Source organism: Sprattus sprattus (genome assembly GCF_963457725.1).
Source record: "Sprattus sprattus genome assembly, chromosome: 20".
NCBI classification, from domain to species: domain Eukaryota; kingdom Metazoa; phylum Chordata; class Actinopteri; order Clupeiformes; family Clupeidae; genus Sprattus; species Sprattus sprattus.
The window spans coordinates 1707501-1733161 of NC_137918.1; the positions used below are offsets into that span (position 1 = coordinate 1707501).

The 25661-nt window shown below is 43.3% G+C and overlaps 1 protein-coding gene across 4 annotated transcripts in view; it reads right to left on the minus strand.

Annotated features, from left to right (window-relative positions):
* nup153 (nucleoporin 153) overlaps positions 1-25661 on the minus strand; it is a 65109-nt gene that overhangs the window by 2190 nt on the left and 37258 nt on the right. For all 4 annotated transcript variants that reach the window (XM_080858728.1, XM_080858727.1, XM_080858725.1 and 1 more), the window contains 16 exons: positions 24054-24185; positions 23524-23640; positions 22400-22444; positions 22162-22215; positions 16746-16889; positions 15858-15910; positions 15299-15419; positions 13575-13727; positions 13332-13430; positions 13130-13217; positions 12932-13036; positions 12104-12694; positions 9736-9939; positions 8614-9579; positions 8100-8459; positions 7571-7813 (listed from right to left, as the gene is read on the minus strand). In XM_080858728.1, the coding sequence (XP_080714854.1) occupies positions 7571-7813; positions 8100-8459; positions 8614-9579; positions 9736-9939; positions 12104-12694; positions 12932-13036; positions 13130-13217; positions 13332-13430; positions 13575-13727; positions 15299-15419; positions 15858-15910; positions 16746-16889; positions 22162-22215; positions 22400-22444; positions 23524-23640; positions 24054-24185 (3475 nt within the window). The remainder of the gene's footprint in view (positions 1-7570; positions 7814-8099; positions 8460-8613; positions 9580-9735; positions 9940-12103; positions 12695-12931; positions 13037-13129; positions 13218-13331; positions 13431-13574; positions 13728-15298; positions 15420-15857; positions 15911-16745; positions 16890-22161; positions 22216-22399; positions 22445-23523; positions 23641-24053; positions 24186-25661) is intronic.

Sequence of the window (25661 nt, forward strand, 5' to 3'; positions counted from 1 at the left end):
AGTACCATGTACCATGACAACGTGACAAAAACATTCTACAGGTTTGGAAATTATGAGAGTCATAATTTGTTCCATGAATTCGCCTTATTCCTCTCGCGGCCATTTTGAAAACGAAAACGATGCTTAGCTGGGTAAACCCGACCAGATGTCATTCTCTACTATACGAAGAGTAATGATGGATGGAGAATGGACCACAATTCTTCTGTCCTTGCCCCCTATAACCGCGGTATTAATAGATTTTTTTTTGCAACTCATCGTCAGCATCATGTTTATTTCCTTGACTTTGCACCAAACATGGAATGTGTGTGCCAAAATACTATAGAAGCTCAGAAAGTGAGCAACCTTTGAACAGCCTCTGAACGTAAGGAACTCTAATACCTTAAAGTAACAGTATTTAGCAATTGTACTTAAGGGTAAGGATTGGCAATCTAACGTTAAAATAACAGCTTTAATGCGCCACAATGACATTTAATATAGAGAATGGGCTCTGTGCTATTGCCATACCAGGGTCCGTAGGCATATTAGCCTACTGCGTTATGTATGTTTGCCTTAAGACTCCCGGTTACTACTGTCTGCTGAAGTAGCTTATTTGCCGTTTTGTGTTACACGTGCTTGATGTTTGACTGTGTTAGGAAAGTCTTTGACTCACTAGTTTGTCAGTGTCAAAGTAAAGAAAATTTCAACTGGTTTCGCTTGGCTAGTTTAAGACTCTAATGTAGCGTTAGCGATGTAGCAATTCCTCCCATCTGTTGCATCTAACTTAGCTACCTTGACCATGCAGGTGATCTCATTCTTTCTCCAGGGGTGCAAACTCATCAGGGATGGAAAAGGTGACAACGATGCGAACCCCCCTGGGAGGGTCCGGGGCATGCTCCCCGGGGAATATATTTTTTAAACGTATAAGATCATTTTGCACAAGTTCAATGCATCAATCTGGTGCACTTTGACAGCTTAATTAAGAGGCTAGACCTATGAAGAACTTTGTGCTGTTGTAAACAATTGTGCTCTGGTAGCAGTTTAATCATAAACATTTTTAAGTTGAATGTTGCACGGGCATAGGCCAACCCAACCACAATGCACACGTCAGGAGAGGCAGAGCCTCATGAAAAGTAAAAGTCATGAAAAGTTAAACAAATAGTTGAAAAGTTAAAAAACATATAATAAGACAAAAATAAATATAGAAATGTATCTACTGATCTCTGATTTTAATGTAATTTTTGTATGATTCTAATAATTTTTATAATCAAAATCACTGAATTTGAGCATTTCCTGTTAAAACAGAGAGGCGACTCGCGAGGACAGGCAGCGACGAGCTGCACCTCATCTAAGATTGTGGCATCCCTCACACACTGGGTTGAGTGCACGCCTTTTGCTTTCGCATTGTTTGTCGTCACTGACATATTTGTAGACACTTTTATTATATGTCGTTTGTATCCATATAATAGGTAATGTATTTCAGGTATGTGTAGAAGCTATTTAATCTTGCTGATCTGTCAGAAAAAAACACAAAGGGGAGGCGAATATATCCTCTGCCTCAATGAAGGGGGCGTGCGAGAAAAAGTGAGCTGGAAAATGGATTTCCAATCCAGTGAAGCGATAAACAGCTAATCTCCGGACCAAACTCGGCTGACGACCGTGTCTTATGTAAATCAGTGGCGATTCCCCCATTGAGGAAAAATTACAGAAGAAATTATAATAAAAATAAAACATATTTATTAAATAATTGTTAGTATTTCATTAGGTATTTGATAGACTTTTACCGCTAATAACCTATTTTAGCACTTCTAAATCGCTAAACGGTCCACTGAGGACCGTCCTCCCTTACCCCCTCATTGACTCCCATTATAAGCGCTCAAAACCTGGGCGAAGCGCGGGCTTCTCATTTTAACATTGAAGTGAATGGAGGAAAGGGAGGACGGTCCTCCCTTTGGGCGGGTCAGTTCGAAATGCTAGCCTGTCATCAAGCAGCCAATCAGCAACGCGGCATTCGTCGATGTGCCGAATCAGAATGAAGGGCAGAGCAAACAGGTATTCAGAGAAGATGACAGCGCGGTGTTGTAGCTGATGAGAAGTGTTTCTAACGAACTGAAAGCTGTAAATCAAAAGAACCGGGGGACGGCTGGCGAGTCTTACTGAGAAGACGGCGTCGGAGTCCACGGTACACAGTGATTTGCACGGCGGGTTCAAGTGTATTGCTCTCTACTCTCTCCCTCCCCTCGTGTCTCCTCCCGTTAGCATTCTGCCACTCCATATTCTCCACAGTAGCACTGGGCTAAGAGTTAGCTACTGCTACGGCTAATCCTACCACCACCGCTACTGCCAAAGCTGCTGCTACAACTGAACCAAAGGTAACGATACGTGACTGACTTGCGTGAGTGAAATGGACACTTGACTGACTGGTGAATTGAGCAGCACAAACTTTATGGACAGTTAGATTGCAGTGGATGGACTAAATGCCTTAAATAACATGTATTGAAGCTACTGTGATTTCATGTACTATTTTGTTGGTTGAATTGAACGGTTAATGTGAAAAGTGATTCCCTGTGTTTTAAAAGAAAGGATTCCCTGTGTTTTAAGAGAAAGGTTTAGAAAGGATTCCCTGTGTTTTAAGAGAAAGGTTTAATTTGAAAGAAGCTATGTGATTTGTATTTGACTGAATTATTATTTGTATGATACTGCTGGGGAAAATAAGTTCTGTGTTTAGTTTAAATAAATCTTTTATTTTTCCCGTTAAGGAAGTCTGGTCTATGGGAAGGGATGGGGTTATTGGGGTGACTACATAGCAAACACATCCCAATGTCTCCAACAAGACCCCCAGTGGTATGAGCATGTAATTGATACATTTGCCACCCAGAGATCCAGGAGACTCGATTACTTTTTCAAATAAATTCCAAATGCTTAGGCCTTTTAAAATACCTTAAATTCCACACAGCCCATTCAAATGTAAAAACATCATCTTCAAAAACATTTCTGCCACCTTTACTATATTTCAGTGTAAAAACAACCGACATGCCCACAACAACTTTCACTTTTTATTAGGCCTACATCACTTTATTACACATACCTGCAAACTCAGGAGGGTTGAAAAAGGTGACAAACTAATCGCGAGTTGCGACGACCCCCCCGACGCCCCCCTCGCCAAAAAAGGAAAAAAAAACACACTATTCTCTTTACTAAATTATTCAAATGTATTTATTTTTTTGCAATTTTGAACTTGCATCACACCAGGTTGTTCAAACTATTTACATAAAACATAAACAAGAGATTCATTTCTTAGATTTTTTGGCCTTAACAAGCCGTTCCAGGGCACATTTTCGCTGTGCTGCCATATGCCTCTTTCTCGCCATCCTCTCCTTCTCCCCCACCTCTGCCCTTTTAGCAGCAGCACTAGTAGAGGGCTGGCACTCAAATTCAGCCCTCTTTTCCCTCAGTGCTGCCAAATTTGCCCGTCGCTGTGCCTTATCCCTGGTTCCAGCTCCACTGATATTGGCGCACAATCTCCTGTCTATCTCTCCAAATTTAAGGTCATCCCTCTTGAACATTTCCACCCCAGTCTGTTTCCTGTTCTGCAGCGTGTACTTCACAGTTTGGACAGCACTGAAGGTGGAGATCTTCATGGAGGTGGCCTTAGGGTCGATAATATTCCCCATCGCACTGAAGGACGACTCCACCAGGGCACCATGGAAGACCGAGAGTGCAGCCTTGACAGCCTGACTCAGGGCTGGATATTTTTCTGTTTTGAAAACTGCTGCCCACCACTGCACAACATCTCCTCCCTCTTCAAATTTGGGTAGCGCCTGGTCCACGTTGTACTGAAGGACTTCTCGCTCTCCATCAGCGTCCCCTGGCAGCAGATGGCTTGTCATCCCCAGAGCATGGGAGCCCTTTTTGCCATAATTTATTTCCTTGCAGCAAAGACTGCATTTACAGCATCCCGCTTTGTCAATTTTTTTGAAATAATGTGACAGTGGGAAGCTGTGCTGAACTCCCTTCACCTCTGTCTTCACTTCCAGCTTCAGCCACGCCCAACTCCACTTACATTTCTGCCCTACTTCAAGCTGCTGCACATACAGCGCATCATCCTCACAAAGCTCTCTCATCTAGGGAAAATTATCCAGCATAAATTATTGGCTGATCGGGGTGCATGACATTACACATTACCTACATTACATAAGGGAGACACCTTTTTAGAAACCTATGACAAGCTTTTTAAACTTCGGAAAGTAAAGGTGAAGGTAGAGCTGAGATTTGTTTTTATTTTTTTCATTTGGTGTGACAGAGAGCAAGTATTAACTACATTTAGTAATCTTATCTTTAGAGAGGCTATCGTGAGTAGGAATCCAAAATAAGCGACAGTACGCCTACGGTGATCTAATGCTACAAGCGACTTATGTCTGTAACCCAAACAAATGCCACAATCACCTAGCAACAGCCGGAACTTTAACTTAATCATCTCACGCAGTGCGCGACACACCAGAGAGAATTAACTTCTAACACGAACGAAGTTACAATGGACAATAAATAAACATTGCTGTCTGAAGGACGGCATTTAAAAATGTTTGTAATAGTGATGGTGTTTCGCCGGTCGTACTTCTAGTTTGCTTGTCAAAGGGTGATGTTTGCTCACGTTTGCACACACAGCAGAGGAGGGCTTCGAGGCTTCATTTACTCATCACTTCACACACCATATGGGTCAGTTTGAGTCCGTTTCACATCTATTTTCAATTTGTTGTCAGGACGCCACATATTCACTTGGCTGCAACAGCTAGCCTAAGCAAAAAGGCGGTGGGTACATGCAAAATCTGCTACCCACCTAAAATAACTGACGTTATGAACTTATGATACTTACCTCAGCTATAGTTAACTTACGAACCTCTGCAGGGCAACATTACATAAGCAGCATCCCGTAGCAGTGAATCGGAGACCGTAAACGTTACCCAGTGTGGTTTATTTCATTTTATTCACTGATAATAATACCAACCTCAATTAAACCGCTTAGTCAGTGGTTATTCTGTTTCCCGTCCTGCCGCGCGACCAGAGAACTTTAGAGCGTTGCTAGGTAATAGTAATCATTTTTACCGGCAGTCATGGTGACAGCCTATCAAACAAAGAAGGTGGAGCTAGATCAATGAGAGTAAATAGAAGAGCTAGTACTAGATCCACCTTCTTTGATAGAACCGAAGATTCTTTAAGTCTACTCGGCAAAGCGACAAAAGATCAATAGAATGTCTCAACATGTCAGTCTACCCCCCCCCCCCCTAAAAAAAAAACTCCTCGGATCTACACGATTCACGTAAGTGACCTATTTTGGGATCAAAACGGCGAATTTCGCCGAAAGGTGACAAGTTTGCAGGTATGATTACAAACAATTCAACCCCTTTAACAGTGCCTCACCAAGCCCCGAAATACCAAGATAACCTCCAGGTCTCTCTCTCTCACCACCGCCCACCTCTTCACCACCTGTCCTCCCTCATTTTTATGACCAAAAGTCGCCACTGATGTAAATGTACAGTTTTCATGCTTAGATTTTTCAGAGTTACAGAAAAATAAAAACTGTACTATCCGATAACACCGCTATTGTAACCAGCAAATATGGTTGATGTGAATTGCAAGGCGTCTGTCAGCCAACTGTCTGGCATTAGCTTGTTAGCCTACGTTAGATAGCATAACGTTTCAGCAGCTTTCCCAACGTCACACGTTACCGTAAATGCCTTTAAAAGCGTGCCTGTCAAGATGACATGGGCTAGCCAAACGAACAAGGTTGAAAAAAAATATTCAGGACAGCTTGCGTTCGCAGATTACTTGGAGGACCCCCCCCACAAATATTTTTATTGCAGATCTACACGAATCACACAAGTTACCTATTTTGGATTAAAACCGGCAAATTTCACCGAAAGGTGACGAGTTTGCACCCCTGTTTCTCATGGAGACCAATGCCCTTGCTCTCACACTTGCCCTGTCACTTTCTCTCTCTTTTTGACTGCAAACGCATTGTTATTCACAAGATCATCACGGTTAGAGAAATGTCAACAGGCTTAGCTGCGATTATCTTGTTAGCCAGAACTGCAATGTACATCTTGTATGTATATATGCAGGGGGCTCCTGGTCAGGTGATAGTGTTAGACTTGGCTGACCCAAATAAGAGGTTAAACATTTTTTTTTTTTTTTTTCTTCCTTGACTAGTGATTACATATTCAATTTACTTAATCTTTCATATATTTTGTGCAAGACACTTAGCAGTTAGCACACAGTTGTACATGTATTGTGTATTAGGTATGTTTTTTTTTATATGCTACGTGTATTATATGCTAATATAGGGTGACCAGATTTGAGTTTGTGGAAAAGATGACACTTCGTCGGGAAACCTGCCCTCTCCCCCGCGACGGAGTTTTGACATATTTTTCACATGGAGATGACATATATTATTGTCGTGCCTGGACAACATGAATGTACTGTTTTTACTTCATATGCATTTACTGTAGTTAATGCAATACCTTATTTCAACTGAAACACCTCATCATGTTGCTTCACTATATTTAAATCTTGTACTTATAGTTCATACATGTGTAAATGGTGTTACAAATCACGGATGCGTTATATGGCTTTTTATTGCACTAAACACTAAACGCAACACAATTTCAAAATGGCACGGGCTTAATGCCCTGTTACAAGTTATCTCGAACAGACTGTGTTATCGTCACACACCTGTGTAAATGCAGTCCCAACACAGAACAGCGACATGCAATTAGTACAGTAAGGAACATTGTTGAGCACTAGTGCATCACAAACAGAAAAGTATGCGCCCGCCGCACGGCATTATGGAGCGACTATGCCGGCACGTTACAATAGGCTATGTATTTACTGAATTAAAATCATTTCAGCTTGTCCCATGTCCATGTCTTTACGTTCTGATCTGAAGTCACGTTGGTAGGATTTGGGTATAAATACATTTTTATTTTAAGATATTCTTAAAGTTAGTTTACCCGAACCAGCGGACAAAAAAATTCAACCCGCGGCAACACTTCAAAAGTAGCCTGCGGGAAAACTGCGGACCTGGCAACACTGCCGTTAACGTTCACGCATTAGACGTGTCTGTGTACTGCTACGTGAACTATCTGTTCATTTCAATCTGTTATTATTTTCTTTTTTGATTGAAATATTATTACCGGAAAAACAGGGGATGAAAAACTCAGGGCGTCTATAGTGCGTCTGCCTAAAAGAAGTGCGTCCAATTTTTTATTATTTTAGAACAGTGCGTCTGACGCATGCCTGGCTAAAAGCCTGGGTAGGGTTTTACCCAGCCTAGCCTCGTTTTCGTTTTAAAATGGCGTCGCAGGGGAATAAGGCGAATGAAGTCTCAACCAAAAGTAAAAGTTCCAACACCATCGTCATTGCTCTAAAACCATTACTATCATCACACACACAGCTTCTGGTTGATCAAAACTGGCTAGATATTTGCTCTTAATGAGAACAAGGTGAAAATAGTGTTGAGCAGCAGTGGGGTGCAGGAAGAAGAGCTACTGGTAGACAGAAGAGTGTGAGGGGCTCGGAGGAGAGCAGCCGTTCCTACCTTGTCCTGTGGATGCATTGGAGGAGCCGAAAGCCGGTGTGGTGTTGGCCGGCTGGCCGAACACAGGCGCTGCAGTGGGTTTGGCGCCAAATGCTGGTGCCTGGGATCCGGTGGAGAAGGAGGGGGCGCTTGAACCGAACGCGGGAGCAATTGGCTGTGACGCATTTTGACCAAACATGGAGGACTGCGTGGAGCCAAAGCCAGTGGTGGAGGAAGCGGGGCTAAACGCAAAAGGCGGGGGGGCTGGAAGCAAAGTATAATAAAAAAAATATAATAAGTCATCAGTGGAAAGTGTGCATAAGGACAACCACCTGCTCGTCCTGCATAAGCTCTAATACACAAGCAGCACTGGAGACATGCATATAAGTTTTACAGTAACTCTACCCAAGATCACAACCGCTGGGATATTTACCCCATGTTGGTTTTGGGCACAAGCATGACTGAGCACAGAATACCAGACAGCACATCTGAAGCCTGTGAGGTAACACCCTCTTAGGTCTGCCCACGTCTACTGCGGTTTCCAGCGTACCTGCAGGAGCTGCTGTAGATGAAGACGTCGCTCCGAAGGCGAAAGAGGGAGTGGCTGTGTTTGCCGCCGAGTTGAACATGAAGGGTGGGGCCGGGGTGGCCGAAGGCGCGGCTGGGGTCTCTTGCGTCTGCTGTCCAAAAAGGAAGGCCTTCGCTGGGGGGGCCTCTGTGGTGGCGACGCTCTGGCCAAACATGAAGGTGCTGGTGGGGGCAGGGGCAGAGGTAGGAACAGGGGACGGGGCCAGGGTAGTGGTGGAGCTGGCCACGGCACCAAACAGGCTGGGGAGAGGGGGTGTGGAGGAGGGGGTGCTGGAGGTCGCTGCAGCCATGAAGCCAAAGGCGGGCTTGGCAGCTGATGAATCTGTACAGAGGAAGGGGTAAGTTAAATGTCATTTCTAAATATATTTGGATCAGCTTTAAACTTTAAAACATAAAATCATCAATTATTGTACAGCAGAAGTACAGCAGTTTAACACACAGACATAGCAAGAGAGCCACTGCCCAGATGCTCTCACCTGTGCTACTCTGGCCGAATGAGAATGCGGGTTTGGGGGCGTCCACCTCGCACTTCTCTGCAGGTTTCCCAAAGGCGAAAATAGGTTTGGCCTCCGCAGCCGCTTCAGGCTGGCCGAAGGAGAAGCCGCCAGAGGGAGCAGCATTGGTGATGGGCGCCTTCTCCACCTCCTTCCCAGCACCGAAGAGGAATCCGGCGGTCGTTGTGGAGGTGGAGGACGCCTCCTTCTCCCCGGGGTTCCCAAAAGAGAAAACGGGCCCAGACAACGCTGGCTCCTTACTCACAGACTCGCCAAACTTCGTGGGCGCGGGGAGCAAAGATGGAGTAGAGGTGGTCAGCTCGGCCCCGGCGAGCTTCCCAAAGATGGGGAGCGAGGTGGAAGAGGCCGAGGTGACGGAGGTGGAGATGGCCGGGGCTTCCTGAGGGGTGGAGAAACTGAAGGTGGGGGTGGGGGTAGCACTGAGTTTGTCTTCTGGTTTAGAGAGGCCAAAAGAGAAGCCTGTGATCGAAGGGTCGACCGCAGGAGCAGAGACGGGTTCGGTGCTGGCTTCAGCGGCAGGTGCTGTGCTTGCCGTGCCCAACGCTATGGTACCGCCGCCGAACTTAAAGCCATTGCCTAAGCTTGGAGCGTCTGCCTTCTTAGAGTCTTCAGTGGTGGAAGAGGAGGTTAAGTCAAATGTGAAGCCCCCTGATGAAGTGCCACTTGCAGTAGAGGACACCTCAGAGGTTGTGGCGTTGCCAAATTTAAAACCTCCTGAGGATGAGGAGTCTAAGGCACCCCCGAACTTGAAGCCCCCAGTGGAGTCTGATGGTGCGCCAAACTTGAAGCCACCACCACTGGGGGCGCTAGAGGAGTCAGAGAAGGTTCCAGCAAATGTAATGCCACTCGAGGTGGAAGAGGTACCGCTGGAGCCGAATTTGAATCCCCCGGAGCTGGATTCAGTGAATGTCGCAGAACCAAGCGTGGCTGTGTGGGGAAGAAAAAAAAGAGAGAGTTGGAAAGGGAGATGTAAAAGTCAGAGCGAAGGAGGAAGAGAGATTACCTTTTTCAAGAAGAAATATTTGTTTAATGCAAACGAAGTGCCAATGGAAATATTTGTTTGTTTATAGCTTCCAGTCTTACCTTTAGACTCGATTTTGGCTCCAGGCTTGTTGGTCTGGCAGGCTACACACTGTACATCTTCTCCTTTGTTCTGCACACAGCACACGTCACATTCCCAGCTGCCTGCTGGCTTCTTAAACTTATCCCCAAAGCCAAGAGGGGGCGCTGCAGAGCCACTGGAGGAGGACAAAGGGGGCAAGGAGGCGGGTGCTGCTCCAGATGCTCCTGGCAGGGGCAGAGAAGGGGGGTTAATGATGAACTTCAGAAGAGAAGAGGACAGAAGAGGTCAGGACTGATCATAGAGAGACTTAGGGCTGTGTTCGAAAACTCTTAACATGCTGTCTTAATACCTTCCTTCTAGGGATGCACCGATACCACTTTTTTACAAACCGATACGAGTACAAGTATTTTTATTTGTGTACTTGCCGATAACGAGTACAGATACCGATACTTCCTAGATTTGGTGTCCATGAAAGATTTAATTTTATCCTCTGCAGATTATGCCAAGCCTATAGTACAACATTAACAGAAGGCTATCCCAAGCCAAAAATAAACAGCTTTCTGGTTTTAACAACAACAACAAAAAAAAAAAGAGTCAACATCATCATATTAGACAAAATGTAAATATAACCAGATAAAGGCAATTCAATTTGCTGCATAGTTAACAACATGTGAACAGAACTATTCCTGGATAAGCACATGAGCACAGTTTAGTTACAAAAGGATCAAAAGAGTCTCCGGCTCAAGTACACAAACAATCACCTATGTGGCCCTATAAGTCTGTCTTTCTTCCTCCCCTTCTCTCTCTCTGTCTGTCTGTGTGCGTGCACGTTTTTTTATTTTGCAAGACGTCAGTAAAGATTGGACCAACTCTTGCGCCACTGGCATGAGTGAACTTTGTGTGCTTAGCCCTATGGTGAGTCTTCAAATGTTAAATCAAATTGCTTGTGTCAAACGAGTACTTTCCTTTCGCCCCTCGACACCGTAGCAGTGCAGATCTTACACTGTGCCTTACTCCTGTCGTCATCATTTATCTTAAAATTAGCCCAAATCGCCGTTAAGGCAGCCAACGGAATTGCTATTAGCTAATGCTAACGGCTAAATTTAGCGAAATCTGTTGACATATAGCCTACCTACTTTGACACAATTACAAACTTTTCTAACACAGTCAAACATCAAGCAAGTGCAACACACGACAAAATAAGACGGCAAATAAGGTACTCACTAGTAGGGCAGAGAGTGGTAGGTCAGGCAGGACAACAAATCACATTTTGTGTCCGCATAGCGCGACCAGTTTGATGTAGTGAAATACTGTAAAGTGTCATCGGTAGTGTTGGGAAAGTTCACTTTCTACATGAACTAGTTCAGTACATAGTTCACAATTTTTAAAATGAACTAGTTCAGTTCAAAGTTCATAATTCAAAATGTTTAACTTATTCACAGCTACAAAAAAATTAACTAGTTCAGTTCTTTTTTTCAATATGTTGCCAGCTATATTTTTTCTAAAATCTCTATCCTTCTGCAATACCGCTCTCGGCCTCTATGCAACTTCGGCGCTCTCACACCTGCCAGGCATAGACAGTAGAGGAGAAGAAAGCACACGCGCTGGGTATCGTTTTTTGGTATCGGTAATTCAAAACGAGTACGAGTATTTTAACGAAGTATCGACCCGATACCCGATACTGGTATCGGTATCGGTGCATCCCTACTTCCTTCTCTTAAAGTATAGAAGGAGCGACTGTTCGAATTCCATTATTCTGTCTCTTCCAGGTTTATAAGATACCTTAAAATCATCCACGTGGCGGTAATTTAAGGGAGCATGGATGCAGCCTTGAAGGGGCTTATTACCCATAAATCTGTGTGCCGGCTCCCTTCGGCAACTGCAAATAGTTTTCTCGCTTCGATTTTTCAAAAGTTAGAGAAATAGACACTGTACTATCCGATAACGGCGTTATTGTAACCAGCAATAATGGTTGATGTAATTTGCGAGGCGTCAGTCAGCCAACTTTAACATTAGCATAGCCTTACGTTCTTTCAGCGTATCAACGTCACACATTGTCGAACCATCTTAAAAGAAAAAAACATCTTTTTTTATACCTTTAGCCCTAAAAATATCTTGAATCAGACACCTGTCTTGACCATACATCAAGGTAGTAAGACAGCTCACTTTTAAGAGTTTTCGAACACAGCCTTGGTCCTTAAAATCTCAAGACTCAAACCAGTGATCAAGAAAGCTTGCTAAAAGAAGAGTCTTCATTTAATGGGGCCTTCACATAGTTGACTATTTTAATTCTTGTCTTTGCAGGTATGCATTGTGTTTAACTGTCGAAGGCCGACTTAGAAGTAGAGAGTAGAAATAACAAGAGTGACATTAACATCATGCGCTCACCTGGTTTTGCACTCATACAGGCCACACACTTAGTGTCTGCCCCTTTGTTCTGCACCATGCACGTTTCACAATCCCACGAGCCCTCTGCCTTCTTAAACTTGTCCCCAAATCCCAACAGTCCAGTAGAGGTGGAGGATGAGGTTGTGGTCGCAGTAGCAGCGGTGGATGTGGAGGTGGCCGCAAAAGCCGGCAGAGTCAGACCAGGCTTAATGCCGGCGCCAGGCTTGGCAGTTTCGCAGGCCACACACTTCAGCGCATCCGGCTTGTTTTGGACAAGGCAAGTGTCGCAGTCCCACGTGCCTGCCGGGGGGGCAAACAATGCCGCCAGCCCCCCACTGGAGGCTGCCATAGAAACTGCTGGGGGTTTACTGTCCAATTTAGAGGAGGAGGATGAAGATGAGGAAGAGTTTGTCTTGGGTTTGGTGGTCTGGCATGCTACACATTTGGTGTCCCCTGCAGAGTTCTGAAGGAGGCAGGAGTCACAGGCCCAGGAGCCTGCTGCAGGCTTGAACTTGTCCCCAAAGCCGGAGAGGGGGAGGGTGGGGGCAGGCTGAGAGGATGGAGTTGAGGTGGTGGGGCTGGAAGAGAAACCTGCGGATAGAGACGCACATAGAGAAATTAATACAAAACCACAGTTGCGCACAGCTTTGATGGGGTTTGTCCATTTACAGGGAGTTGTGTGTCGGCTGCGTGACTGGTCAGGAGTGCGTTTTTTGTAAGTCTCAATAAGAGTGGTCTGGAGTGAGTGTTTTGTTAGACTAAGAGTGTACGGAGAACCGAGAGCTGAGCCATAGAGCATGAAGGTCAGAGTGCAAAGGTCTTTCTCACCTGGAGCCTTCAGGAGATCCAGCACACTGCCCTGCTTAAGGGTCTTGGCTGGTTTGAAGGGGCCCTCAAACTCCTCTTTGGTCTCATCATTTGCTGGGCTCTTAACTGTAGATACACCAAAACAGGGGAGATGTCTCAAACCTGTTTAACATAGCCTTTAGGATCAAGCAAGGCACTTAACCTGGAAGTAGAGCCTACCTGAGCGGTTGATGGGAGAAGCGGCGGCAGTGTCATTAGACACAGAGGGGCTGGTCTTCATGACCGGCGCGCTGAAGGTGAAACCAGACTGTGGGAGGGACACACCCCAAAGACACCAGACAGACAAACACACACAGACATTTAGTGATTTCTCCCTCATGTTAGAGAACAAGACTTGAGACAGGAAGCTGATAGCACTTACAGATGGAGAGAATGATGGAGGGCTGGCAGCTGTTGCCATGACAATAGGGGAAGCAAAAGTGAAGGGCAGAGAAGTGGGTGCGGAGGCCGGTGGAGGATCCTGCAGGGGAGACAAGTTATAAATGTGTTAATATAGTGACATCAACATTAAAAGCAACCAAAATCAAGTTCTTGAGAAGGCAAAGACACAACCCAAACCGGTACCCCAAAACTCTATAAATAGAACCTAAATGTCTAGACTCACCTTGCTGGTGACTGTCTTGGCAGGGGCAAGGGTAGTTTTGGCAGGGGCAGGCGTTGATGTGGAGGTGGTGGATGGGGAGGAGAAACTGAAAGAGGGTAGTGCCCGTGTGCTGATGGGGAGGGAGATGGCAGGCAGGTCAGGGACCTCTGCTACCTGAAATGCCCGATAAGACAATGAGAATATCATTACAAGGTCGACAAAGCATGCATGGTTAACAATAAAAGGGACCCTCTCCCCAAATCCCCCCTTCATGCTTCCATTTTTAATTGGCTTACAAATATGTAGTGAAAAGGTAATACACAATGAAGCACGTTAGTACACCTGCATTAATTAATGAGTATTGGTACATAAATATAACTTGGGCCACTCGTCTTTGCATGTGTGCACGTTAGGGATGCGTACCGGTACGCCGGACCGGTTCTGGACTTGTAAAAACGTTTAGGTTCAGGTCCAGAAAAACCGAAACCCCAGTGATTCGGTACTGGACTTGTAAAAAATATAGCACTCACATACTATATCCTTTGCGTTCTAGACCATCTTAAACCTTCCATAGATTGCGAAATTCGCGGTGGAAAAAGACATCCCTTTACCGTTACGCACCCGGCCGGACCAAAATGTCACGCAGATTTCGGTGCCTGAGCCGATCTAAATAAATAACAGCAACAAATCATGCAGCTAAATCTTGAAAACTTATGAAAAATGTTGTCTTATAAACAGGAATTATTTCAGGCTGCAACATGAAACACAGGGGCTGCTTCCAAAACAGTAGAAAACTAGCGATAGCTAACTAGCAGTAACGTTAGTGGTGTAAGTATGATCTGTATGAATTATTTTGTATTTTTTTTGCCAGGCAGATTTCGTGGGGCACATTTACAACTGCCCTAGCTCCCACGATAAACTTTGTCCTGTGTCGCTCATTGGTGTTTTCAAAGCAACAGTCTTATGACAATGAAGAGCAGGCAGCATTTCACAGAACAAGAACAAACAGACTAGCCATAAACCTTTTAACAGAGAAAATACCGAAAGGTAAACGATCAAAAGTGTGGCTGTATTTTGCACAAAAAGATTCAAACATTGCGGCGTGCAGCAAATGCAACACAACATTTGCTTGTAAAGAGGAGAGAAGGTCAACAGCAAATCAGCAACAGACTGACAAATAAACGGAGATCACAGCAAAACGTATCCGAGTCTCTTAAAGGGGCAGTGCACATTTTCTCGTACTCAGTGTGTTCAAGTAAAAAGATTAACTATAAACAGATAGAAAAGAAAGGTATAAACAAATCAGAAATGGTGAAATTTCATGAAATAAATAATACAATACAAACAAAATAATACATTTTTGACTCCAAAGGCAAATATGCTCGTATTTTTGCAAAATAAGTTTGAAGCTGTAGTGTGTGTGTGTGTGTGTGTTTTTTGTACTTATTTATATTTATTTAAGTAGACTATAAACTGTTGTTTACAGTTAATATAATGTTCATAGTTTGAAGTAAAAAAAAAAAAAAAAAAGCTGTAGTTTGAAGCCAAATGTTTTGTATGTATTTATATTAATAGTATACTTTAAACAGTTCATAAATTCAAATATGCCATGGGTTCGGGTCCGGACTTATTAGGTCCGGACCTGAACCTAAACCTCTGGATTCGAATTAGGACCTGAACCTGAACGTGGGTTTAGGTATGCATCCCTAGTGCACGTGCATTTGTGGCGAGCATTGCACACTGACCTCATCCTCGGGGTGTTTGTTGGATGGCCTGATGCTTCTCTCCCGCTTCATCTTGCCTCCTCCGGAGCCAGCAGCGCTGACCGCTGGGGTACTGGACAGGGGGTAGGCCAGAGAGGTTGTGCTGCAATAAAGTAGACAGACGGCACAAAGTTAAAGATAAAACACAACCTTACCACTCGTACGCCAAATTGTTAGCACCAATACAGACATGAAAAGATCCAGTCAGTTAAGCATGCAAAAATGCCTTCCAGTACCTCAACTGCTTAAATGACAAGGGGATAAGGTTGAAAGATCTACAAACAACACCACAAACACAAGTGTGGATCTACACTGCTTGCATCACAAAGAGCACTGTGATGTAATCATACAATCATTTATTACTGAAATTGAAATAAAGATGTGTAATGAAATTAGGTATGGCTGTTGCACAAGTTGTGGTACAGGCATTCTCCAATTGCCCATGTTACAGATATGCATCAGTTGACCCGTTATCTATGCTAGCTATATAGATCATTTAAGTTAGGGTGAAGAAGATTTATCTTTCCAACAGGGGCTTTACCTTTGAGACGTAGTTGGTGTAGCTTCCGGTATTAAGGGAGATCTTCGCACAGGCTATAGACACAGATAAAAAGAGCATGACTAGAGGCTAGTGTGCTGGAATTTATGAAGACACACATATAACCTGAAAGATGCTGAGCCAAAAATAATTTCTCAAAGACAGTTCCGTATTGTTGACATACATGAGACCACTGGTTGGAGCAACCTCTTACTGCAACTACTAAAAAGTGAAACAAGAACTTCATGGTCGACATCATGCTCATACTTCATGTAGTATTAGTAAAACAGGCAAAAGCAACAGATGGGAAAACCCCCCTTTGAAGAGGGACTTCAAGGGCCGTTATACTCATTTTTTTAACGCAGAAACGTAAGCCTTGCGCAGTTACGAAACCCTCTTACGTGCTTAAGTGTGTCCGCCAAAATGTGTGACTATCCAACACCAGCAACGTAAGATGCACGCAAGAGGGGTTTCGTAACTGCGCAAGGGGTTACGTGCTTACGTTTCTGCGTAAAACGGCCCTTGAAGTCCCATCAAAGATCAGATTTTGTTTCAGATTTGCAGAGCTGCCACTAAAGCTCAGAGCTTAAGCTAAAACACAGAAGAAAATATTGACGATAATAAGGTGTAAATTTAACTTTTACATTTTAATTTGATATTGTCACTTATTATATTTTGAATGTTTGTGCATGCCTATCTATCTATTCATTAACTCATTGATGCATTGAAGTCATTTGAACTACCTAAGATGAGAATGCCACACTGGAAAATTAGGGCCCACTCTCTGGGTCATAATGTGGCCTCTTGTGGAGCTGCAAACATTCATTATTAAAAAAAAGTTCACTTTCCCCCCCTAAGAAACCCACAATGAATTAAAAAACGGTTTCTCACCGTGTCTCTTGATGCCGTCCTCTCCAGTGCCCGATTGACACCGCCAGGTGTGAGAGAGGGCCGGAACGCCATGGAACGTTTCCCAGAGACGGAGGCAGCTGACGGCACCACCAGCTTCTGCACCGGCGGCAAACATGGGTCCATCTGAGCAAAGGACACACAGAGTTTGGTCCCCTCACCGTTCTATCTATATCCACACACTGCAAGGCAACACAAGTGTTTTGGACAGGACATAGTTAATTTCAAGTTGGATCATGGACATGCTGTGTGCAGCGAAGCCATTCTATCTGGCTATACATGTTTGCACATTCATGTAGGGCTGCAACGATTACTCGAGTTACTCGAGTAACTCGATTACAAAAAATGATCCGAGGATTTTTTTTTGCCTCGAGGGTTCGTTTAGTTCATATCATGCTCTGGTGTCACCATTTCATACGGACTTTTATTATTGACGTGCGCGCGCATTCAAAGATTTACGTTCTCTGTAGACAGCAGCTCCGTCAGTCTAGGTTTCAGTATGGTAGTGAGCAGTTTAGTTAAGCACACAAGATTCACATACACGTAGAACAATAATGATGTAAGCACTCGAAACTTATTTGTCACAGTATGGTGAAGTACTGTTTTAGGCATTGTGTGCCTACCTTATGATAGTACGTAGTTTCATGAAGTGCAGGGTACGTTATAGTAGCGTTAGCGGGCTAAGCGGAAATTTAGCTATGTTCTGCTCTTATGTTGATTCGATGTAGTAAGGATGGGTTCATCCTTATAAGTTTATATTTCGACTGTTTAATGTATTATAGATGATATCATGTTGCCTAGTGTGTCCACTATCTATAAATATTAGTTGTGTAATTGTTATCATGTAGCAACAACTCATGTTAATGTAATTCAGTGCAGTGCTGATTTGCCCAGGCTATTCTCATTGAACACACATATTGTACGATCGTACGCATTGTCATGTAATGGAAATTGATGAATTAAATGGAGATAAAGAATACTGCTTTGGTAATCGTGGGTGTTCTAACAGTCACTGCCCGAGCGATACAACCAAGCAACCTAGAACCAGCAAATACAGTTCTTTAACTCATTAACGTTAACAGTTCACCATGCGGAGCCACTTCAATGTAACGTAAATGTTGACGCTAGCTGATTAACGATTGCTAGATACTATGGACACAAGCGTAAGTTTGATTTTACGGTGTGTGAGGTTATTTGTAGACTATACTATGAGTCATAGTGATGCTAGGCATGATGTTACAGTAAGTAGCAGAGCGAGTACAAATGCACCAAGATCTCATGTCATGCACGTCTCTCCTCCCGCACACGCGGTCACATACACACAGCTGCTGAGTTTTGACCCAATTAAAGTGTTGGATTAAAAAATGTTTTCTTTTGTCAGGAATAACAGCCAATTGCTTATTATAACTAAATTATTTCAGGCTGCAACTGTCCCTAAACCCAATGTACTGGTAGCCTACATCTCTATAACGCTCGCATGGTGTTTCCATGGCAGCAGTCTAAAGTTTGCAACGCAAACCAGTGAGCAGCATTTATCATAGCAAGCACACACAGAAACACACACGAACATTACTCCCAAAACAGCACTATAATGCTTATAATTTTAATGCAATGGGGTTAGTTACTTTGATGACATTTTGGAGGTTTTGATAACGCCATCGCGGCAACTGCGCGATGCTAGTCGGTCGGAAACGTTAGCATGGCGGCTACGTTAGCATGGCGGCTAATAATGCGAGTCACTATTGACATGACGTTGTTGAAAACGCAAAATTACTTTAATCCGATTACTCGATTAATCGATGAATTCTTGATAGAATACTCGATTACAAAAATATTCGATAGTTGCAGCCCTACATTCATGTCATCAGGATTAAAACAAAACAACAAAAACAAAGTTTGTGTTCTACTTCATATAGGTTATCAATCATTTTAGTTGAACCAGCATGCACAGGCAGACATATTTAAAAGCATACCACATCATTTAAGCGTCTGTGAGAACTGTGAAAAGCACACTCTATATATATATATATATATTATATATATATATATATATATATATATATATATATATATATATATATACACACACACACACACACACACACACACACACACACACACACAAATATAAACTCCTCAAAAAAAGTTGGGAAACGTTTCTTCAGTCGATTATCCCTCCCCTTTAATAATACCAATTGGTATTGTTTTGTATGTTGTTGGAAAGATTAGCCACCTTTACAACGAGGTACAACTTGTAAGGATTGTGCATTCGTGGAATGAGCAACACAGCTAACCGTGTGGGTAGTAGGGCTGTCAACGAATATTCGAAGTTCAAATAGTATCCAAAAACGCGAATTCGAACGTGAAAATTAATATTCGTATGTGAAAAACACTCCCGCGGTACAAGCGCATCTTTCTGCTTTGTGAACGAGCCTCTGTCTGTTCGCGATGTCCCTCATAATATTCGAATGTGAAAAAACACTCCTGCGGTACAAGCGCCTGCTTTGTGAATGAGCCTCTGTCTGTTCGCGTGAAGGCGTGACCGCAAGATGCGTGTGTTGGTGTAACTTACCATAAATCCTCAAATAGTGGCCGGGGCTTGTATTTACTTAGGCTGCACAGCGCACCGGCCTTTATTTGGGGCAGGCTTGTATTAGGGGCAGGCCTTTATTTCTTACTTATCTTCTGTTATAGAATTGTATTATTTAAATAATGGGCATAATTGCAGTAGGCTAATATAATTCATTGCATATGCGTTCAACACTTCCTGCACATCGCGTAGTGCTTTAGGTCGGGGTGTCAACGTAAAAAATAAACATCGGAGTTATGGTCTCCACTGTCAGTCACGGAGGAAAAGATTTCCAAAGCCTTGAATTTAATCATTTTTCTAGACACTCTATTATGCTTATCGCTGACTGAAAACATTAATTCAACAAGCTGGTTTGATATCCAGCCTAACTTTCTTTCTACCTCCACCTGCTAGTCGTAGCCTATCGCATTCGTCTCGGGTCAAGGTCAAACTTCTTTGCTGCTTTTTCTCCCGAATGTTCTTCAGCAATCAGCATACACCATCTCTTTGAATTTAATATCAAAGTTACGTAAGTCTACTACTGCTTTATGATCCCTTCTGGAAAAAGTAACCTAGCCAACTAAAACGTTACAGATAAACAACAGTAGGCTATACCATACGTGCATTTAGGCTAAACATTCGCCTAGTAGTCCTACGTGGGGACATTTATTTTTTTATTGCAAACAGCCCATGAGATTAGCCAACAATATTATATAATATAATATTAAACATGAGGAGAACATGTATTTGTGAAATGCATTCAATTAAATTGTGATGCCTACTTTGAGCCGACGGACTGATGCTGGTAGGCTACAGTAATATACCGGTAGGCTACTTTATTTTACCCCCGGCTTGTATTCGGGGCGCGGCCTTTATTTGTCCGTATGGACCACGACCCCGGCTACTATCTGAAGCCCGGCTTCTAATTGAATCCCGGCCTTTATTTTAGGATTTACGGGTATGTATTTGTGGACTGTTTCATGTCAAGTTTTTCAAATTTGTCCGCAACTTACATTTTGATAACTTACGAACTGACAAATGCTACCTTTGCTGTAGTTAGGAGCACAGTGTAGTAAACAGCTCACTCGTGATTTGGAACCTGTTGTGTACTTGACTCGCTGTTTAGCCAACGGCTAACTGTTACAGCACGAAATATTATTCAGACGTAAGTTATCTCCTAACGTTAGCTTTATTGAAATGGTAATAGAGTTGCGTACTGACATACTGGTAACGTTACAAGATATCAAACATTCTGCTACCTGCTGTCGAGTGTAATTTGAGCAGTTACTCATTTATCCCACTAATTTTAACCATGGTTTTGTCGCATTATTGACGTATTGACGGCAACTGCGTAAAATAGGCAACCAGATATTCGAATAGTTCGAATTCGTGATTTTTTTCCAAACGAACATTCGAATGTCATTTTTGAGCAATTTTGACAGCCCTAAACAACAGTAGGCTATAAGAACGATCACAAGCAGCACTGCTTACTTACTTTAAAACGAGGGACATCGCGAAAAGACAGAGGCTCATTCACAAAGCAGATAGGCGCTTGTACCGCGGGAGTGTTTTTTCACATTCGAATATTATCCCACTTCTTTATCATAGAAAGTATTACCCGGTATCCACATATACTGCAAGTTCAGGAGTCTTTATTAAATCAACTGTCTTCCACTCTCAGGTACGTTACACTAGTTTCCGGTTCACGCATCATTTCACAATAAGAGTCCTGATAAGATCAGTACTAAACATTACATGAGGGACATCGCGAACAGACAGAGGCTCATTCACAAAGCAGATAGAGGCGCTTGTACCGCGGGAGTGTTTTTTCACATTCGAATATTCATTTTCACGTTCGAATTCGCGTTTTTGGATACCATTCGAACGAATATTCGAACTTCGAATATTCGTTGACAGCCCTAATGGCGACCCCATATCTCCAGAATCTGGGACCTAACTCCGTCCTCCAGGATGACAACTCTCGCCCCCACAGAGGCAGGATCATCAGGCAGGAGTACCTCCAGAACTTGGGAGTGGAGAGGATGGAAAGGCCTGTCGTGAGTCCAGACCTCAACCCAATTGAATACTTGTGGGATCAGCTTGGGCGTGCTGTACTTTCCAGAGTGACCAACGCAACCATGTTGGCTGACTTGCTAAAAATTCTGGTTCAGGAATGGGATGCCATCCCACAGGAGGTGCCAAGCTGTTGTGGCTGCGTATGGATCTTCCACATGCTACTGAGGTCCCTGACAGTGTAAAACGGTTAGCTGTGTTGCTCATTCCACGAATGCACGATCCTTACAAGTTGTACCTCGTTGTTAAGGTGACAAATCAGGCTTTCCAACGATATACAATACAATACCAATTGGTATTATTAAAGAGGAGGGATAATCGACTGAAGAAACATTTCCGAACTTTTTTTGAGGAGTTTATATAACATTATTATTAATAATACATCATAATTAATAGGACATGTAAGAGTGTGAGGTTGGTGATCTGGGGACCATTTGACTCGCTTTGAAAAAGATCATTGTTGAGGATCAGTAAGCAGCTGCTACAGCCGTCTAACGTTAATGGTTTAATATTGGCACCGTTTTAGGTGCACTTTTGCCACTGGGCTCTGGGGGAACAGCTGTCTATGGACGTGACTTAAGGACAGCAGTCACAGCTGGCAGCAGAACAAGAAACGCACACACACACCCCCACACACACACACACCCACACCCCAAGCCAATCCCTTTACACCCTGTTGGTCAGGCAACAACACACACTACCCTGAGGGTGTCATATGTGCTAAAGGCAGACTTAAAAACAAACACACGCACATACCTTTTTCTTCTTAATCTGGAAGGGTGAAGCGTCTAAGTCTGTGCGATCCAGTGACTTTGGAAAGAAACAGATATGAGCTTCCAGTCTCGTAAACACAAGCATGATGGGTCACAATCAAAACATTAGGTTCATTGATCATATTCAGTTTAGAAATGAAGCCTAGTTCAGACCCATAAACCCCATTTAAATGTATATGTAAGGGAAAAGAGGCAAAGGGAAACAGGGAGAAGAAACTCACCCTTGACAAAGGTGACGATATGGTAGAGGGGATTCTTTTTGCATCCTTTGAAGGGGGAAGAGTACGTTAAAGTAACACTATTCAACAATTATACTTCAGGATTAGGGTTAGGATACACAGTTTTACCTTAAAAAAACAGCTTGAAAAAAATTGGGGCGCTACAATGAGTTAATATAGAGAATCACCTCCGTGCCATTGCCATACCAGGGTACATAGGCATATTACTTCGTTCTGTAGTTTTGCCTGTGGCAGCCTGATTTGTTTACTGTCTGCCGAACTAGTAAGTAGCTTATTTGCCTTCTTGCTTTGTCTTGTGTTGCACTTGCTTGATGTTTGACTGACATTATGACAAACTAGTTACTCAACGACTGTCCTTACACAAAGTCAGCACATTTCAAGAGATTTCGTTAGTTTAAGCTGCTAGCATACCGTTAGCGAATAGCTATTGATCCGTTGTGCTGCTTTAATGAGATGCTTTTGGATTAGGGCTGAAACCACTGGAAAACTATTTTTCCATGAGGTCTTAGCATACATGGAATAACACTGAAAATTGTTAACAGATGGTCAGGAACAGAAAATGAGGAAAAAACAAGCTTTAGCCAAAGCAAATTAATAAGAGTTTTGGAACTGGTAAAAAAAAATAAAAATCAAAAAAAAAAAAAAAACTTTGAGCCCCAAATGGTAAACCATGGCCAATTTTCTCATTGCTGGTTGCCATTTAATGGTAGTGCTACAACACCCAAACAAATCCTTGAATCCTCATAAAAAGATAACTTGAGTATTTCTGCTGAAACATATGCATGAATCTATGAATCAACAAACCACTGTACTGTAGCATGTATAAACACCTCCACAATCATCTAGTTACTGACTTTAGAACTGTTTATCTAGCAACCGAGTCAACGAAAACACGGCTTGATGAATTTTTAGTCATTGTTATGGTGCAGTTTTACGGACAAGATTGGTGTTTGCCAATTCTATGATGAAAATTGCCAGAGAGCGATGTGACCGCTAGGGCTCCAGAGACAGGAATGCTCCTCACACGGACTTACACATGCTGTGGTGGGCTAACTCTATGCGGCAGCTTCAAATCTGCAAAGGGTGAGAGGTGAAACGTGACTCACGGCCAGAGGGCTGGACATTCGCTCTAAGGACTGCAGGATGCGGCGGGCTGTGGCACTGGTCACCCCGCAGGGCTGAGTGCCAGCTGGCTTTGCCTTTATCATTCTCCTCACGGGGACCTGAGAAGAAGGAGAGGAGAAAGGTCAAGAGTACGAGTGCAGTGTGTTACTGGAGGCAAAAAGCTATTTTCTCACTTTCTGCAATGCATAATTACTGATCTTAATAATGATACTGTTTTGAGTGATAGGAGTGATTTTTTTTAACCAAGGGCTGAGTCTGAAAATGTAGTGATGGTTCCTGGATGAATGTTACATGTAGCTAAAAGGGATTGTTTACCCATAAACCAAAATCACCGACCACAGAAAACACAGCATAGGATTAGCTATCAGAATTTCGGAGTGTTTGTTTTACACAACGTGATCTGATACGTCACGTGACCTGACCCCTCACTTGACCTGAGCAGTTACTATTTCATATTCATTCTACTGGCCACATCGCAGGTTAAAGCAGTCAGCAGCGGCTTGTTGCTCACCTGATATGGGGTGCTTGGGCGAGAGCGGGCACTGCGGTTGGCGGCGGCCCCTCCATAGGTGGTTTTGCCAGGGTAAAAGGGCGAGTCGCCCAGGTGACTGGAGTTCAGCACGGAGCTGTTCATTGTAGTAGACTGTTCAGCAACACACAAGGGGCCACAGGTCAAAATGGCACGAGAACAAAAACACTCAAACATTCAGAACAAGCAAGCAGATTACAGGAGAAGACATATGGACGCACCCACAGTACTTGCATATGGAGCAATGCAAGTAATGTGCGTGCGTCCATCCGCAGACCTGCCAACCTTGAAGAAAGTTTTTGAGTACCAGGGGAGTTTCAGTTTGGCAGGGGCTTTGCACACGGTCAATTCCCCACTCACCACCATATCATCCAGTTATTCAACATAATAAATCAGCGGCGAAGAAAACAATACAATCATATTTTCAAAAAATTAAAATAGATCTTTACATTTTGCATCACTTAGCACTTTTACCAAATATATACAGTGTATTTATATATATATATATATATATATATATATATATAAACTCCTCAAGAAAAGTTCGGAAACTTTTCTTCAGTCGATTATCCCTCCCCTTTAATAATACCAATTGGTATTGTATTGTATATCGTTGGAAAGCCTGATTAGTCACCTTTATAACAAGGTACAACTTGTAAGGATCGTGATTTCGTGGAATGAGCAACACAGCTAACCGTGTGGGTAGTGGCCCACATTTTTTTGCCAAAATCCCTTGCAATATTCTTCTGTTGGTATTCACTCTTGTTTTGTGTTGTTTGGTGGATTGGATGATTCTCCCACAGTATTAAGGAAAAAACAACACATATTGACCATTCATTTTACACTGTCAGGGACCTCGGTAGCATGTGGAAGATCCATACGCAGCCACAACAGCTTGGCACCTCCTGTGGGATGGCATCCCATTCCTGAACCAGAATTTGTAGCAAGTCAGCCAACATGGTTGCGTTGGTCACTCTGGCACGTACTGCACGCCCAAGCAGATCCCACAAGTATTCAATTTGGTTTAGGTCTGGACTCACGGCAGGCCTTTCCATCCTCTCCACTCCCAAGTTCTTGAGGTACTCTGTGATGATCCTGCCTCTGTGGGGGCGAGCGTTGTCATCCTGGAGGATGGAGTTAGGTCCCAGATTCTGGAGATATGGGGTCGCCATTGGCTCCAGAATCTCATTCCGATATCTCATTAAATTCCAACAGAAGAATATTGCAGGGGATTTTGGCAAACATTTTTGGGATGCTGGCCACACGGTTAGCTGTGTTGCTCATTCCACGAATGCGCGATCCACATGCTACTGAGGTCCCTGACAGTATAAAATGAATAAAAGTGTAAAAATGGTCAATATGGTTTTTTTTTCTTAATACTGTGGGAGAATCATCAAATCCACCAAGTAACTCAAAACAAGAGTGAATACCAACAGAAGAATATTGCAGGGGGTTTTGGCAAAAAAAATTGGGCCACTACCCACACGGTTAGCTGTGTTGCTCATTCCACGATTGCAAGATCCTTACAAGTTGTACCTCGTTGTAAAGGTGAATAATCAGGCTTTCCAACGATACACAATACAATATCAA